Raw genomic sequence first — 19832 nt, forward strand, 5'->3', positions numbered from 1 at the left:
AAAAATGAATGAATGGTTGAAAGTAAATAGGGTTCAATGGTTCGGACTTCTGTGAGGCTGAAAAGAAACAAACCCCTCTTACACTGCATCCCTCATTCTAATCAAGCTACATTTTTTTTCCATTAATGTAGAATTTCTATTCAAAACTAAGGTGGGATTATTCATGAATTTAGCATCTACCCTATTAAAAAGCTCAAACTGAGCAAAAGAATGATATGCATCTTAACTACTTCTACCTATTCAAAGAGTACCCTTTGAACAAAACATGTGAGGTAAGTTTGATATTGGCATGTATTTAAGCTATGCATTTACCTAGGGTAAGACTGATTTTCCAAAGTGCAAATGTTATTTGGATGTTAGTTAATCCTGGGATGCAGAATACTCAAAAAGTATGCATTTGGATGAGCCATTCTTTAGACACAGATGCAAACGACTTGTAAGTTCATAGGTCAAGGTCCATTCCATTGCCATCTGTGACTCCTTCATTTGCCTAACGATTCTGGCCTGCAAGAAAAACAGTTGCTTTTAGTTGACACTTATAGAATACTCATTGACATACCCATATAGATGTTTTTTAGTTGACATATATAGAATACTTTATATGTTCTTCTCCATTACATTTTAAGTACCATGATCAAAATAGAGCTTTTAGCATCTGTTGCTTGCTTTACTTACAAAGAAACATTATAACTAATAATTTCCCTCTATTGATACATATCGATTGACAAGAGAAGTATGCTGAAATTAATAGAAATCCAGTTCTTGGAAACCAAAGCTTGGAAATATGAACTTATTTGATTATAATGATTATTATTACCTGAATATGTTTCCCAAGCTGGACTTCAACGTCCGTACCAAATGATAAATTAGCAGCAAGTAACGTGAAAGGATCTACTGTAGCACCAGAACAAACCAAACTAGGAATCTGGGGAGCGTAAACCAACTTCCACTTAGCCAGGCCAAACTCTCCCTTCCCTTCTATTCGTGGCATTAGTTTTTCAAGAGTAGCAGTTACAACCTTTTCAAATGCAACATGACCATTGTTTTCCAAAATGGATTCTGCTAACTGACTATCAAGTCTTCTGGCAACCTGCATGGGTTGAAATAATTAATAAGACCATGCTACTGGAAGGAAAAATCATGAGAATATTGATCTTTCACAGATGAAACTTTTGACTGACTTTAAAACTTCGAATAATTAGAGCAACTTTTAGATCCAGCAGCACATGGAGATTTTTTGTGACCATAACACAGTTAAAGTGAATGTTAATGTGCACACGCAATGGTACAAGACTGAGAGTTACTTGTTTGGCTTCAACTGGGGATTTTAAGAGCTTCATCAGCTCAAGGACCTGTTCCAACCCTAACCAGACTGGACCAGTTGATCCTAAACCCTAAACCCAATAAGGAGGATATGGGACCTCAAGTTTCAAATGATTACAATTTACAACTCTTATGTAATAATGCTTCTTCTGAGAATAGATAACAAAAATAAATAAATTGGCTCGTACACTTATGAGATTTCATTCTTTTATTAACTGTTGTGAAATGAGTGAAGTTGTTGTCTTCTATTGAGAATGATTGTGATTGATTTACTTCATGGGTCAATAGAGAACAAAATTCACAAAGGCATACATTTTTTTAAAAAATAGTTTGGCAGTCAGAGAAGGAGGCAGGAGTCTCCTAGAATGGAGAGAATAAGAAGTCTGACACATCCAAAAAATTACAAGTGCAAATAAAGGCCATTGGACAGAAAAGTTACTCAAGTTTACATCTTCCCCTTACATATTTTTTTTCTTATTATTTTTGGGAGAATAAAATGACACTGAAACTTGCAGGGTAAGTGTAACTTTTCAAAAGTATCAGCATAGATATGCACCTTATTTGTGTTGTTTGACAATGACAACACATGTTACAAGTTGAACACAGCACTATAGTTTAGAGCTCCAGAATGATCAAGCAAGATAATGGAGAGCAGTGTCATTTACCTCAATTGGTGACAGTGTATCCTGTTCTACAAACTCCTGCCAATTGCTAGCTCGATGATGAATTCTATATTGCCTCTCAGATCCAACCAAGGTTAAATCTAGCATAGGATCTAGTCCATTATCAGGTTCAAACCTTGCAACATTGAGATGCTCCCGTTTTAACCTCACCTGCATTTAAAGTGAATTTTATCAACCTAAACAATGGCTTCCTAAAGTTAGGGACATCCAAAACAAAACTAGCCGAGAAGAAACTGTGATTACTGTTCATAAGAGTTTCAAAATAAAGGTTCACACAAACCTGCGTTGCGACTAGATCAACTTCTCCATTCTCAAATGCCAGTGTGCCCCTAGGTTTTATGCATTTGGGATGGGCAAGACCATTCAACTCAAGCTCTCCACTAACAGAAAAATTAAGGATGAAAGGATAAACTATCTTCAACTCTGGTCCAAGCACAAGCTTCAGATCACTAAGGCGGATTCCTATATTTGGTTTTATCTGCACTTCCTCCATATCCTTTTCCACCTGAATTGACTCATTGACTGCCATGTGTGTTTTTTTTCAAAGGAATATCATCATATACCCAAAAAATATTAACTAGTTGCCTAGAATAGACCTATATCACAAAAAAAAGCTAATCTTTCATAATAAAAGGAAATAAAACAACAAACTTGTACTTGTACAGAGAATTTTTTTTGGAAATAGCATCCTAAAGTAGTGCTATTTACAATAAGACTCAACAGAAATAAACCTGTTCTACAAATCTGTTCTAATAATAAAAAAATAAAAAGTAGTAAGTAGTAACATAATTATTCCTTTTATATTTAAAACATAAAAAATGTAACTATCCTCTAATTTTTTTTAATCAACTCTTTCCTCGGCCTACATAAATTTTCATTGTATCCCTTTTCCTTCTTAACAAGAAAACGTAAAAGCATGTTTATAATGTTACATCAAATTGATATTTTCATTGGTAATGTAATTAATTTTGAACAAGTATGTTAATTGCACTTAATCATCCTGACTTATTACAAGGTTGAATGATGAAGATTACTACCTAATAGTTATGATCATGGTAGTTACATTGATATCATCATGATTTATCACAATGCTAACTTCATAGTTGGCAGTTAAACAAAAATAATTTGAGTAAAAATGTATATGCATGATTTAGATTGAATACATTATGTGACAGTACAGAAATCCAGAGTGATACATTAACAATAATAAGCAAGGCAGTTATGATTATAGAGCAATATTATAAAGAAATGGGAGAAATCGCATGCTAAACCATGCAAAGTATTACCAGAGCCAGAGGATTGGGAATTTTTGGCCATCAGAGAAGCAGATTCTGAGCCAAAATACTGTGAAATATATCTTGAAGCATATGATTTATCAATGCCACCACGGGGAACTGCAGATGGATAAGATGGGAATCCATTGGAAGCAGCACCACCCTTATCATGTGGCAAATATACTTCTCCCTGACTAAGTTTAATATTTCCAGAAATGTTAGGTTGCAATATGGAACCAGTTATTTGCACCTGGGAGTTAACCTGGCCACTGACAAAAGTAGGATTTTTTAAAAAATAAAAATCATACAAGGCAAATAAAATCTAATAAAATAAAAGTGACATTTCCAAAAGTCAATAATATTTGAGATTTGATGATCACATTAGCTACATACATCCATTAATAAGTCAAAGCATAGCTTAGATCCCTTCTGCCAGAAGGTAAAAAGTCAACCTTAAAATATTTTTTGCCTGCACTTCTAGAACTTCACACTTAAACTCGATCTTGTCATTGAGAGCTGGTTCCTTAGTTCTGAGGGGAAGATTCCCCTTTACAAGAAGCTTTCCTTTTCTGCCTATCCTACTCTCCAGTGAGGGAATGGATAACCTGTTTGATTTCATGTGCACAATTCCACCAAAGTTGGTCAGTGAATTTCGGAACACCGGTGAAGATATAGATGCCCTGCGGAATGATGCATATCCATTAAGCACTGGTTGATCAACTGTACCTCTGGCCTGTTAAGTCAATCCACATGACAATACTTTAGACAAGTAAAAATAATTATTTAACAAAAATTTATTGGCATCACCTACCTCAAGCATGATATCAGCACTGCCATGAAGCCAATTGGCATAAGGAGTTAAAGCTGTTACCAGCATCATTCCCCCATCTTTTATATCAACATCAACCCTGACTTCTCTAACATCTAAAATTTGCCAATTTAAACCTTTAAGGCTTTCAGCTAATTGAGTATTCCAACCTTCTTCATTTCTGCGTCTAGAAACTTTTTTGTCTCTGGCATCATCGGTAGTCCCCATGCTCTTCTTTTTCACCCATTCAGGAACCCAAGTAGTCCTACTCTTATCTAATTCCACATCTTGCTGTAACATGTTACTTTGAAAAAAAGTAACAGGAATAGCTCCTTGAACTAGTACATGACCATTCTGGATCAAAGGTTCAAATTTTGCATTGAATAGAAAGTGACTGGTTGAGGTTAGAGAGGTAACGACTTCTGCTCGTTCAAGAACAATTCCACCAATGGCGCCATCAAGTAGCCTAATTTGAGCATCACATTCTGGTTTTGCTAAACTTCCTCTAAGATCTCCTTCCATATGCAAGATCCCCCTAATGGGTGCTAACAATTGCCGCAGAGAATGAGCAACATTGGATGATGTAGAGTCAATGATCTGAACTACTGTTGGTATCAGACTAACAGGAAAGTTTAAGACAGCAAAATGAAGGTTGGATTTAGGTCCTAACAAAGTTCCATCAGCATGAATTGTGGCATTTTCCTTCTGGATAAAAAACTTCTCCAGGTTCAAACCATCATCATTACTATAAGTACCAACTGCCAAGACACGCTGAGTTTTGTATTCTCCCCACTCCCAGTCCTCCCCATGAAAGTCAAATTCTGCCTGAAATGGAATAGAATAGAAAGCCAATCATCAAAAAGTAGATGATTTATGCTAACTCCCAATAATGCAAACAACAACAATTTTTTACCAGGGTGTCTCCATTCCCTCCACCGCTGGCATTGAGAGAACCATGCCAGCGACCTTTGAGTTCAAGTAAACCGGGAAGGCTCAAATCATCAAGAACATCATTTGACGGAGCATGATGCTCCCTTCTTAACTGCAAGTCGAGTATCATTAATGACAGATAAAGAAACTTCAATTTTTGCAGTGAATACCATTTGGATCATGAATTAATGAATGGACAAAACTTAGATACAATTTGATAGATGTTTTTGGTGTCGTTCTCCTATCAGAATTAGAGTTTTATCTCAGTAATCTATGTTGACAGCTTGACATTTAATGCAAACCTTTATTATATAGATTACTGAGCTGAAACTCCAATTTTGATTAGTGAGCAACACCAAAAGCACCTAAAGAACTACATCTAAGTTTTTTCCTTGATAAATAAACATTACATGCCCACTTCATATTGGGAGCACAAACTCAGATGCATCAAGTATATCGTGGCTTTTGAAAGGAAAATAAAATACAACGATTGCTTGATGATACCTCAAGCAGTTGTTGAGTGCTCATAGAATATAATCCCATCGACTGCAGACTTTGAATAAAAAAATCCTACAAATGACATGGTAACATGCATAATCAGTATTCTATTTCTTAAAAAACTAAGTATACAGGATTAACCACAGGTTTTAAGGTAACAAACATTAGTATTATCTTTTCTCAAGGTCTATATATGTAATAAACAACTGACAATCATTAAAAAATTTAGCAGATAAATACCTGCAAGCATATATAACATAAAATTACAGGGAAAAATTATTTCAAATATGTTATTCAAACTTGAATGTTCTATTAATTTACAATTATAACTCAAAAAAGAGGTTGACTAGAAAATAGAAACAGAAGCATGGTGATATAATACTTATTTATTCAGATTCTTCAACCCTATAGTATATTCTTGTTGCCCAAGTTGAATTAATTTTCATACTTAAGTTTAAGTCTAGTAAGGTCAATAAATTTAATTACGGCTTCCATCACTTGTTGAGTTCTCAAAAGAATAATCTGTGGCAGAAACAATACTTTAGGAGATAGATATTTGTTTTAGGAATAACAATTAATATCAGTATAACACCAGTAAACCTCCAAGAAAACTAGTACTTTACATACAATACAATACAGTACAGTACAGTACAATACGATACAGTACAGCAACAATGAAGCCTTAACCCAACTGGATGGGTTCACCTACTTGCACACAATACTAATTAAAAAGAAAGTATTGGCAACGTTAATGCATCAGTAACAACAATAACAACCAAGCCATATACCACTCAACAGGGTTTGGCTACATGGCACACTTAATGCTAGTGGACTCTATCAAAAAGTAAATCTTCAGTAAAACTATTTAGAGCAAGTTTCTTTTTTTTTTCAATAGTTTTTCTCCTAAACTTTTATGTCTTATTCAAAAAATTATCATAGCATAAAACTTCCTTAATATGGATGGAGATGAACAAACCCCTCTAATAGAGTTCAGCTCTCATTTACAGGGTTTCACTGTCCTCAAGCCTTTTAGATGCTAGAGTTTGACAACTACATTTTCAAGATTTAATGCCTAAAATCAATAGAGAATTAAAGAGAAAGAAGTCTAACTCCATCTTTGTAGAATGCAGGTATTCTTGTTATCTTACAAAGAAGTTATTTAACTGCTTATAAACTTCAACTTGATATAATATAAAAGTAAGACAGAATGTGATTTGTTATGTATATTCATTTTTTAATCAAGGGTGATATTTTTATTATTAGTTCAATGGTAGGTTTTAAAGCTTTCAACAAGCACAAATTTACTTTGGTTCAAACTCAATCCACAAGAAAACAAAAAAGCCACAAGCATGAAGAACCTAAAATTGAATTTGGCTTCCTCTAGCTTTATACCTACCCATATTTTGGAAAATAAAAAATTTTTTTGGTGCGAGTTGGGGCAGGGGAAGCACGGAAAGCCAAAGTACATTCAAATCAACTTGAAACCTTAAAAAGTAAAAAGGTGATGCTATATGGTTTTCATTAGCACCAAATAAACCATGCGGCTAGACTCCTGAATTAACCAACTCACATGTTACAAAGATAGAATCATTAGCAAGGTATCTAAATCAACTGATTTAGAATCTGACGATTAATGACATATAAAACATAAAACAACCTTTGATCTTGAAAGAACAGCAGGATCCATACTTCGAGAAAGTAGCCTTGCAAGAGGGAGCATCTCAGCAACTTCAGCTCTGGGAATATCGAGTTTCATTCTCCACCTACCCATCGAGGATATAACACTACCAAAATGCCCAGATAAGAAGCTTTTTAAAAAGCCATCGCCTTTTATGTCAACAGGGTTATGATCTCGAGTGCCAGGTAATACATATTCGCCTTGCATTTCATAATAACTGTAGCTTTGTTCCAAAATAGTTTTTTCAATAGTGATCTGAACAAAAGAACATCAACTGACAATCAGTAACAAACTTGACATAATTTACAGTTCTTAATAAGTTTTTATTTATGCAACATAACCACAACATAATATCATTACTCATGACTACGACAAAATGATTCATAAAACGATGTCATTTGACTCATTTCTGTTACAATGTTCTTAGAATATGGGTTTGAGCCTAACTCAACCGAACAAAACCAACTTGTAGTCGATGTAGGACTAAGCCATCACCCTTGAGGCTGCAATTCAGGCAGCCTCCAAAGAGACCGCAACTAAGGCTGGCTAGGGGTGACTGCAATTAAGGAAGCTTTTCAACACCTATAACAGACAACAGCTGTTCTAACAGAATGACAGCTGGCTAACTAATGCTGACTCAGCATCTGAGTCAGCTTATCACTAATGTACAAGATACAGAGAATACTCTAACACTGAGATATGCTAAGAGCATCTTTAGTGGAAGAACCCATTTTGGGTTCTTGGGACCACTTTTTGTGGGTCCCATGATGTCACATAGGATGCAAGAACTTTTGTCATTTTTTGCTCTAATGGTAAAATCCAATTTAGGTTCTTGGATTTTACTTGCACAGAAAAAAAAAACAAAATAAAACAGAACCTCTCTTTTCCCTCACTTACATTAAAACACAATATTTTTCTTTAAAAAGAGGAGTTCTTAGGAGTTCTTCCCCTAGAATCCAACCTCCAGCATAATTCTTGAGTAAGAATAATGATAGATTTGGTGGACAAGGGTTCTTGAGCTCAAGAACCCCCATTAAGAGCATCTTTAGTGGAAGAATCCATTTTGGGTTCTCGGAGCACTTTTTGTGGGTCCTATAATGTCACATAGGATACAAGAACTTTGCTCATTTTTTGTTCTAGTGGTAAATTCCAATTTGGGTTCTTGGATCACTTTTTGTAGGTTTCACATTTGAAATTAGTTAGGGAACAAGAGATTAAAAATAATATTTTTTGAAAAAAGAGGAGTTCTTCCCCTAGAACCCAACCTCCAGAATGGAGAATTCTTGAGCAAGAAAAATGGTAGGTCTGGTGGACAGGGGTTCTTGAGCTCAAGAACCCCTACTAAAGATGCTCTTAAGTACTCTATCAATTATTATTTTCTCTGTAATTAGTACCCACGCTATATAATAATAAACTCTGTTGTGTACATTGGCACATGGATTTAGTCTCATTTCTTGCTTTCTCTTCTTCGCAACATAAGAGAATGAACTTAGGAACTCACAACATCTCCACTCCACCTAGCTGCCACATCCAGGGCTTCACCAAGCACTCCATTGAATTTTGGCCGAAGTATAGATATGATTCCATGTCCTCTTCTTTTTCGAAGATTAAGCTGGATTTCTGCCTGAAAAAAAAAAAGGCAACCAATTGAAGAAACCACATTATTTTCCTTACATGCCCATTAGATAATGTCTTCACCAAGTCATCATTCAGGCAGGACTGAACAGAAAAAGGGAGAAGTAAAGAGGTAAAAAGAATCTGATAGAAATGCTAAGAGTTGGATATTTCTGCCTGGAAAAAAAAAGACAACCAGCTGAAAAACACCACATTTTATTTACATTACATGAGACCATGACCATTAAATAATACCTCCTTGACCAAGTCATCATTCAGGCAAGACTGAAAAGAAAAAGGGAGAAGTGAAGAGGTAAAAGAAATGGCAACAAATCTGATAGAAACATCAAAAGTTGCATATTAGAATTATTTTCCTCTAAGTTTTATGCTATGTGTCCATTCTTCATCTATGTGCATCTTTGCTATGTTTTGTCTTAGAAATATGTATACTGCTTATAGAAAGGGATTCTTCCATTTGATGTCCACTTTTCTATTTTAAGTTTGATTTTTATTGTAATTGAAAACTGGAAAAAATCACCATTTTAAAGTAACCACAAATTCCATCTTAGATACGCTCCCTACTTTTAAGGAATTTTATTTTAAAAACTATTTTAAAAAGAATATTTGTCATGTCTTTATATGATTAAATAAAATTATATTATTTTTTTACCACCATCACAGCTACCCTCTCATTATAAAAATATTCTAGACTTTCTCCTAATAACTTGAGCTTTTGGGATGCTGATCCTTAACACTGATTAGAACCTACTGTTTTGTGTACGTCCTTTAAGATATTAACTACAAATAACCATTGCTTGATTTTGTAGCAGTTTAAGATTTAGAGATGGTTATCAACTACTAATAATCATTTCTTGTCCACAAAGTCATCTTACATTTACTCTATAAGCAATCTAGGGTCAAACCTCAAGATGAATAACTCATGCAGAACATAATACTGAAAACTGTCTAATCTCCCTCACAAAACTGGGTCAACTTCATTATGATCAAGACATGCATAGGAGGTTACAGCAAACGACAGGGATGATAAGGAATTAGGAAGTCAAATAGGTAATATTATGGCTTACCCACTGTATAGTTCCCTTGAGAGAAGCAAGCTCCAGCTCATCAAGTGGAAAATGCCATACCTACAAGTACGGCCCACAAAAGCAAGAAAAATGAAAAGAATGATTTTCAACATTAGCTTTTGGGCTAATATTGAGTGCCAAAAAAATGCCAGCATAGAAACAAACATATCTGCATTCAAACATTGGACCCAATATTAAATATAAGTACCTCCAAGCTAGCTGAATGACATGGTTGAAAATCTACGTTTGCCCTCAACTGCCCCTTATGAAGGGAAATGGACACCAGTTGTCCACTTTTCAGACCACTTTCACCACTGAGCTGTAGTGGCCCAACAAAATCCATCACAAGACTTTCATCAGGCCTACTAGAGGCATTCAACTTCACTCCAATAAAGAATGGAAGTTAGAAAATCTAATATATTAGTATATAGCCAGAAAATCTGAAATGGTTTCCCATAAGGATGTCCAAAACTTGCAGACATAAAGATGTCTACCTTTCACAAATAACTATATTTTTTAAATATGGGGACTACGGGGGAAATTTCCTTTTGGAATAAAATATAAATATAAACTTTTAGAGGGGAGAAATATGAACAGGTAACATAATTCACATGTGGATGAGTTGACCTAGATTTAAACTGTATGCTGAAAGTTTATATTTATCATGTATTCACTGTATGGGAATACATCTATAGATTTCATCCATCAAAATATCAAACATGATAATCAATGGATATTTTAAAAAGGATTTCTTGGTAAAAATATTGGTAGTAGGGAACAATTAACCATTCAACTGGTTAATTAAGTCAACAAGCAGTTACTTATTAACTGTTCTTTCAACATATTAGCTGCTAGCCAAATAATTGCTCATGAGTCATACCATGAAATTATGGGAAAGAGTGATCGAACGGAGATTAAGAAAGGAGACTCAAGTTACTGAGAATCAATTTGGTTTCATGCCGGGAAGGTCGACCATGGAAGCGATTTATTTATTACGGCGGGTGATGGAGCAATATCGCATGGCCCAACAAGACTTGCACTTGATTTTTATTGACTTGGAGAAAGCGTATGATAGAGTGCCTAGAGAGATTTTGTGGAAAGCTCTAGAGAAGAAAGGGGTTAGGGTTGCATATATTCGAGCTATCCAAGATATGTATGATAGGGTATCGACTAGTGTTAGGACACAGGGTGGAGAGTCAGACGATTTTCCCATCACAATTGGTTTACATCAAGGGTCAACCCTTAGCCCCTACCTTTTTACCTTAATTCTGGATGTCCTCACGGAACAAATCCAAGAGATAGCGCCGAGATGCATGCTTTTTGCAGATGACATAGTCCTCCTTGGAGAGTCGAGGGAGGAGTTGAATGAGAGGTTGGAAACTTGGAGACGAGCTCTAGAAACACATGGCTTTCGCCTAAGCAGAAGCAAATCGGAGTATATGGAATGTAAGTTCAACAAAAGAAGGAGGGTTTCTAACTCAGAGGTGAAAATAGGAGACCATATTATCCCTCAAGTCGCACGGTTTAAATATCTTGGGTCTGTAATACAGGATGATGGGAAAATTGAAGGGGATGTGAATCATCGCATTCAAGCAGGATGGATGAAATGGAGAAAAACATTGGGGGTGTTATGTGATGCAAAGGTACCGATCAAGCCAAAGGAAAAGTTTTATCGGACTGCGGTAAGACCGGCGATTTTGTACGGAACAGAATGTTGGGCGGTCAAGAGCCAACATGAGAATAAAGTAGGTGTAGCGGAGATGAGGATGTTGCGGTGGATGTGTGGTAAGACTCGACAGGATAAAATTAGAAACGAAGCTATTAGAGAGAGGGTTGGAGTAGCGCCTATTGTAGAGAAGATGGTGGAAAATAGACTTAGGTGGTTTGGGCATGTAGAGAGAAGACCGGTAGACTCTGTAGTGAGGAGAGTAGACCAGATGGAGAGAAGACAAACAATTCGAGGCAGAGGAAGACCCAAAAAGCCTATAAGAGAGGTTATCAAAAAGGATCTCGAAATTAATGGTTTGGATAGAAGTATGGTACTTGATAGAACATTATGGCGGAAGTTGATCCATGTAGCCGACCCCACCTAGTGGGATAAGGCGTTGTTGTTGTTGTTGAATTTAAAAAACTACTTCCCCCATCCCCACCCGTATTAAATGCAAATCTCTTTAGTGGAATCCCTAGTCCATGATTTTGTAAACCCACCCCCCACCCCAAAAAAAAAAAAAAAAAACAGAATCCTTGTCCATGATTGTACCACAAGGTAATACTACCAAGCAGTTTCTTAAATTCATAATATCTCGATGAAACATTTTTAGGAAGGGAAAAGTTTATCCATCACCTTGATACTCTCGGGAGAAACACTCAACGACCCAGACATTTGAGGTGCAAGCATCAATTGATTCAATTTGAGACCAGAGATTGAAACCTCACCAACAAGACTATCTGCACTTCCTTTCTCCAACATTTGCACATGCTGCTTGTTCTTGTCAAAATTTTGTTCAATAACAGTGGTACTAGGTTTTAAAATCTTTCCCTGAAACTTGATCCTTCCGGTTGCTTTCAAAATCAAAGGTCTTGGAAAATCCAATGTATAAGGAGTGACCAAACTAAAGAATTCAAATCCACGCATGTGCAAATCAAACTCAACTCCACTAACGGTAAATGGAATGGCTCTTGGTGCATAAAACTCTTCTCTTTTAAGAGAAAAATTATCAGAATAAGATGTTTGAACTTTCATATACAAATCAAATGCAGCTGAAGCAGAATTAACAGTAACGAAATCATCTGAGATTATGATATCTCCTCTAGCATCACTAAAAGATCCTTCTGCTTTCGATGCAGTCCATTTTATATCAAACCTCCTGCAATTAAAAATATGATAAAAAAAAAAACTCACATTGAGACAGGAAAGAAGTATTAACAAGTTGGGACATAGCCAACATGAAGTACAATAGATATCCATGATAAAAAAAGTGGAAAAATGATTGATAATATAAATATATAATAAGCAACAATAATACCGAATCTTAATCAATAAAAACTAATCAAAACTGAAAAAGGAATAATCTTACGGTCTTAAAAGAGACCCTGAAAGTTTTGTGTTTTCACTTAAAACTCCAAATTTGAGTGGCATCAAATGATGATAACTGGGAATATAGCGAAGCATAATTTTTTCAAAGGCCAAACTTCCAGAGAAGTTTGCATCTATTGCTGTCTCATCATTCTCAGCCTGAGAACAAAATAGTATACATTAGCAGAGGGGAGGGACAAACTGTAGAGAAAAATGGGGCAACAGCATACACATGGGAAAAGACATTCACATTCTGAAATTGTTTTAGCCAAATCAATGAAACCTACTAATATCCTGATTTGTGAGTGTGAAGTTCACCACCTTTCAGTGTGTGATTATCACTTGACTATGTCATATGGATTATGGAAGAAAGCCATTTAAATTTTAAAGTGAAAGAGAAAGAATAAATTAGTATCCTTAGCAAACAGGTGACAGAAAATGAAAATAATTTATTGTAAAATTCATCCCCTCCCTGAAAAAAGTCATATAATAAGTGTGTATAATGGTGGCAAAATTACATGACTGTGCCAAAGCTTCCAAGAATCCATCCCCCCTCATAGTGCTAACTATTTGCTTAATAAAAGCATGCTATCTTGTGGCTAAGAAAAGAAAGAAAAAATGCTTGCTTTCTAATAGATTAAGGAAGCAATATACCTCTGAGCATATCCATACTGTCCCAGCCCCTCGAATTTCACCACCGTCCACAAGGCTTGCTCTAATTTCATACAAATCAGCAATCTGTGCTATGCAGTGGAAGTGTTACCAAACATAAACAATGAGTCACAACTCAACTCTGAACCACCATGTGCAAAATTATTACCACTTTCAACTTACACAGCTATCAGTGTTGAAAGTGAAATTAGCAGATACATGTGAAAATGGTACACGATCAAATGCTGCCAACGCTCCAGCCTCCTTACTTTTAGCAAGTGCTTCAGATGCTACAGTTGTAGGAGTATCAACATGCAAAGAAGAGAATGTCCTAGAAACCATTCCAGTTCCCACAAATATAGGAGTATCCAGTGGGCCTTGACAGTTAAATAGAGCAGTTATCGACCCTGCTAACTGCAATAAATAAACTTTAATTATGAAAAAAATATAGAAATACAAGGATTGATATTGGATAAGCTAACAACTGCTTTGGTTGAATTATAAATTTAGTCTCTACACTTCACAGTTCACACTGTTTTTTTTAGTCCATACATAAAAATAAATAAAAAATAAAATCTTATATTTGGTTCCTATAAGGAAAATCATTTATGAATCAATCCTTGTTGTTTATTGAAATTATAACATTGTTAAATTTTGCCCCTATACTTGACACCGTTTTTCAATTTAATCCCTTAACAAAAACATATTGCAGTGCATTTAGGTCCCTACATGTAAGAAACTTTATATTAATTTAGGTCCCTACGCATGACATACTGTTTTTTGTTTTGGTCCTTATATGAAAAATACTCTAACACCATTATAACTTCGGTAAATGGTGGGGATCAATTTGGTTAAACAAAAAACATATAGAGATCAAAATGTAGGGTCTTCATGTAAGAACTTGTTGAGATCTTACATCGACTTTACATATGGCCAAAGTAGAGCCTATAAAGGCTTAGGCAATTCACACCTTGTGAGATAGCTTTTGGGGTTGAGTTAGGTCTGACCCAAATTCAAGAGAAAAAAACTAGTGTACCCCAGTGCCCAGAGGCTCCTCGCTATGCAAAGGTATGGGGGAGGGTCATTGTACGCAGCATTACCCTTGCATTTGCAAAGAGTTTGTTTCCAGATTCAAACCCATGACCTGGTCACCAAGGCACAACTTTACTGTTGTGCCAGGGCTTACTGTAGCAACCAAAATTTTAATTGACCTCGGGCATTTGTCATGTCTCGAATTTTGAAAATCTACGTAACTTTCATAATAAGCCATAGATAGATTCTCAAAAGTTTTGGAAAATCTAACCTAAATTTTATCAAAAGCTCACTTATAAGCTATCAAGTATAACCAGTATAAAGAAATGATGGTACATTGATACTGCACTTTAAAAATAACAAGAAACAATGAAGCAAAAATGAAAGAACTTTATGAATGACTTGCATAAAACTTTAATGTTGCCATTTTCAAATTTAAAAATTATAAGATACAAAAAGAAAACAAAATATAAAGATGGAAATGATCATTTTACTCAAAAACTTTAAAGTGTTAAATCAATGCATTGAACTCAAGAAAACATACTGGGAACGAGAGAGATCTCATATTGAAAGTTCTCATCAAAGCATTCACTTCAACACTAGGAACCTGGAAAATTGGTCAACAAAGTATTAGGGCAGATGAAAAGTTTAAGAATTTATTTAGACAAGAAAAATGAAAGAATGACAGCCAACAATGTATTATGAGATGTTACTCACACTTATACAATAACCTAATGCAACTATTTATACTACTAATCAGGTCAAGCCCTAGTGCAAATCCAAGCCCACTATTAGTAAATCTACTATCTACTAACAATAAATAAGTACTTATGTACACAAGCACACACACATAAATAAGTACCTGACACATAAGATGAAATTCTCCTTCCTCGGGATGAATGCCAAAATCTCCTGATGCTTCTAGAGGAATGCTGCCAAACCAGCCACATGCATTGTGTAAAAATATACTTTGACCACGAAAACATAAACTTCCTGATATGTTCTGCAAGAACAAGCACACAAAGTACAAACACGAGAGGAGAACATCTTTCAATTTCAAGTGTGCCAACAACAGAAATATTTAGTATGGTTGTAGATCAATAAGCCTAAACACTCTATATGAGACCAAAGATCCAGTAGTCATCAACAGTTACTAGTATGCAGTTGTTACTCATTACTCATCAGCAGAAACAACTAAAAAAAAAAACTAGACGACAGGGGGTTGTACCAAGCATGATCCCTCCTCCCCAATAAATCACATTTTTAGATTTCCACTCAATGCATCACATCAAACAAGAAAGGGCAATCACCCATACAAATATTGCTGCATTCTTCTTCCCAGGCTTCACAACAAATATCCTTATTTGTCAGAAAATAAAGAGTAAGTATTATTTTTGGTACAAAAATTTCACATATTTAACTAATAAACAGAGCTTCTAATATTTCATAAAGAACCTAATGAATATAAAACTCATTAGGCATGTGTCACCATGAATATAAAGTATATTTTTTGTTTTATAAAATACAATGTGTATGTAATGGCTCATTTGCCTTTCAAAAGAATAAAAAATATATCACAAATGAAATTTCAAGTGTCAAAAAGGAATTGCACAAGGCATCCTAACATAGATGAAATGAAGACATACGGAAAAACACGATGGAGCGTCTGATAGTTGGAAGTTCAACCCTGTTACGTTAAGCTGTCCATGATGATTTGGAAAAGTTTCACCCTTTGACATGCACAAGTGAACCTAAGTATAGGGAAACAATATATCAAACAGGTGAAGTTATATCAAATTATCAATTCTCATGTAACTAAGGTTAGAGAAGCACCTCACCGCTGGCCCTTCCTTTAGACCATGTAATTGGAATGTCTAGGATCCTTTCAAACAGCTGCATAGAACATAACACAGACATAAACTACATAATCATGCATACAACTTAAATGGAACTATAGGAAGATAACAAAATATTGAAACTTCAAGTTACTATATACTTTACCGGGACAAAAAAGTGGTCAATTTTCAAATTTGCATGCCATTTCTGCTCAACAGTGTCAACAAAAACATCAACAGACAACCAGCTATCACCTTCACATATATCATCTGATCTCCAAGTCTTACAATTTCCACTCAGTTTTACATTTATATGGTCGTAGTGGTTATGAAACTTCACATGGCCATTGACATTCTCCAGCACCCTGAAAGTAAAACATATAGAACACTTAAATTGATGCAAATCATATTTTCAAAAGAGTAAATTAAACTGACACCCCCTGAGGTTTCATGAGATTTCACAAACTCTTGTTGTTTCTTTAACGTTCACAACAACCTACCTTATAAGAGGACATGGTGTAATGTTTTTCAAACAATTAAGGGAGGTTAGTGTGAGGGTAGAAAAAATAGCATTTAGACTTTTAGAAAAGGATCTAACAAAAACTCTCTAAAAACCTACATCATTAAAATTATAAGCTGGGTTAAAAGGTGTGTTCATCACTTCATTTCTATAATAAATGATAATAGCTCTCACCTAACTTCCCTGTCACCATATGTAAGTAGCATCACAGTTGCACCTCTAAATTGAACAGAATCCAATGTAACAGGAAGAATCTTAGTTAGGTCTTCAGACTGCAGAACATCTACCCCATCTACATTTTCAGAAACAGTACCTTCAACTTTCAGACCCATTTCAGACTTCAACTTTTCAATGGGACCAGAAAGGAAGAAAGATTTCAACCCCTCAATGTTTCTAAAAAACGAGTTTAAGCCAAATTTCATAATCAAGGTCTCAAACGGAACGTGAAAATATGCTGCCAACAGAGAACTAGGCTTCACAGAAACCAAATCTCTTTGGCCCCTAGTTGCACTAACATCAATTGGACTGTGTGCAACATGAAGTCCCAACTCCTCCTTTTTCTCTGTACTAATATTAGCATTGGCATGTTCTGCAACATCCTCACTAGATTGTAAATTTTCATGTTTACTCTCCCTTGTCTGTGAATGCAGATCACTGCAAAAATTTAAATCATTTGAATGACCATTAATATTTTCATTAGCTGAAGGAGACCAGACTCCCAGATCTCTGAATTGTGTTCCATTTCGGTGATCACCATTTCTATTATCATCACCACTGGCAACAGATACATCATTTTTGTCATCACTTTTTACCAATTGCCTATCATGATCTCTAGCATGAAAACATCCAGAAGAAGACAAAGGCTGCTCAAACTTCCCATGTGATTGACTGCGAAAGTATGCATTTGCTGCAAATGCACCGCGTTCAAGAATTCTTTTTCTGAGAGCAATACCAGATGCACTGATGTCACTCCTTTTAGCCTTCGGCTTAAATTTGTGTTTTCTATGCCCTTTTATGACTCTTTTCCAAAACTTAAGTCCTTTTTCAGGAAACTTTACCCTAAATGACTCCTCCAAATCAGCATGTTTCATATCATAATCAACACCTGTGCCCACGCAACGATGACCATGCTGCTCCACCTCCTTCATGCAGAAAAAACTCTTGGAGTTTGTTCCTCCTACTGAATGAGTTGCAATTTCCTTTAAATCGTCATCGCCCTTGGATGGACCACAATTCTTCTCAGAAACAAAGTAACCCATCTCTGCAGCTTCCCTAGCTGCATCATCCCTTTCTCTCACATATTTAGCAGCTGCCTCCTCTCGAGCAACCCTCCTCACTCTAGTGCGATGATCAAGTCCTTCTTTGGTTGACAAGCGCCTCTGAATGCCCCCTTGAGATGGCAGTATGCCTAACCAACTAAAGTCTTTCTTCTGCACTACCAAGACACACGGATGTGACAATACTGCATCAAACACAAATTTCCCCCTCCACAGGCTAGCAAGAGGGCGAAAACGAACCTTCACGGTGGGAGCCTCACCACAAGAAAACTCCTCTTCATTCGGCCCAAATGAACATGACTCCAATGTTACACTCAAGGGTGAGATTCTCAAAACCTTGCCAAAGCAAACATCGCGCTGAACATACTCACTGATCACTGAACAAACAGAAGGCAAGATATTTGTTTCAACAAAACCCCTGGCTTTGTTCCTTCCAAACCAAACCAAAAGACACAAACCAGAGATAACAGCAGTGAACACAGAGGCCCTCATCAAAAGAACCCCCTCTTTCCACAATGGGGTGAAATAACTCACACTGAGAGAAAAGGGTGGTTCCTTTTCCCTGAAACATTTCAACCTAGACCAACTTGCGGAAACATGGTGTTTCTTCAACAAGTTTACATTTTGGCCACAAAACCTAAAAGCATGCCTCAATGGGTAACGAACGTGTTTTGCAGAAACGTTGCACCTCTTGCTTCTGGGGAAAACCCTTTTGATAGTGTTGTTACCTTGCAAAGAAGCACGAAGCTTTATCCCAAAAAACAAAGTGTCCATTGTCTCCTTCTCTCATAAACCTGAAACATGGGAGGGACGAAGAAGCTCTTATTCTCTGTTCATTAACGATTCAGAAAAGCGCGCGCATGCGAAATAGAGCATAGGGATTGAGAAGTGAAGTACTGGAAAGCAATCAATGTCGTTTGGTTTGGTGTCTCAAATGAGAGTGAGATCATTGATTATGGAGTTGGAACTATTATAGTGCACTGCAGTATGTATGTTTTGGTAGTGGGAAATGGAAACAAGAAAGAACGAGACACAAAGAATATTACGTTCGTTTTATTTTTCTTTTCCGAATGAATGTTACGTTGCTTGTCTTGAGGGAAATCAAATGAAAAAGAAAAAATGCCTTTAACGATGTCGTTACTGAAAGTATATACAGCTGCCTACTCCCGTGAGAGAAAAATAAAATAGAAATCAAACGGTTTTGTTTACATTTTAATATTTAAAAAAATATGGTAAAAGGAAAAAAACATTTTATTATAATGAGCATTAAACTTTGAATTTTAGATTTTATATAAACTTTTTAAATTTTTTAGTTTTGACTAAATAAGTTAACATTAAGATTGATTTTTAGACTTTTGTCATTTTCTCTAACTATGCTGAAGTGAAATTTTCAATTAAGGTTACTCTAAAATGTTTGTAGACACTATGTCGTGAGATGTTTAATGATTTTTTCTTCATAAATATGATACGTACTTTAGTAAAATTTATTGTGAGATACAAGTGATATATTTTATATATGAAGTTTATATTCATAGAGATTGAGTGATT

General features: G+C 35.7%; 1 protein-coding gene across 2 annotated transcripts; it reads right to left on the bottom strand.

The window, feature by feature from the left end:
• Positions 1–16: 16 nt before the first annotated feature.
• LOC114415033 lies at positions 17–19352 on the bottom strand. Of its 2 annotated transcripts, XM_028379534.1 has the most exons (23): positions 17182–19343; positions 16654–16852; positions 16486–16545; positions 16299–16403; positions 15515–15655; positions 15197–15259; positions 13804–14034; positions 13624–13707; positions 12971–13128; positions 12238–12760; positions 10102–10272; positions 9894–9953; positions 8696–8818; positions 7174–7449; positions 5523–5588; positions 5002–5130; positions 4092–4913; positions 3733–4013; positions 3293–3549; positions 2287–2528; positions 1989–2156; positions 818–1090; positions 17–504 (listed from the first exon to the last, which is right to left on the bottom strand). In XM_028379534.1, exons 1-23 carry the CDS (start codon positions 19056–19058, stop codon positions 361–363), a joined length of 6453 nt encoding a protein of 2150 aa, XP_028235335.1. In that variant the 5' UTR covers positions 19059–19343; the 3' UTR covers positions 17–360. The 2 variants fall into 2 exon arrangements, with proteins under 2 accessions (XP_028235335.1, XP_028235336.1); XM_028379535.1 differs by lacking the exons at positions 17–504; positions 818–1090; positions 1989–2156; positions 2287–2528 and having other exon boundaries at positions 3417–3549; positions 3674–4013; positions 17182–19352.
• Positions 19353–19832: the final 480 nt, after the last annotated feature.

The sequence above is a fragment of the Glycine soja genome, chromosome 6, assembly GCF_004193775.1.
Source record: "Glycine soja cultivar W05 chromosome 6, ASM419377v2, whole genome shotgun sequence".
NCBI lineage: Eukaryota > Viridiplantae > Streptophyta > Magnoliopsida > Fabales > Fabaceae > Glycine > Glycine soja.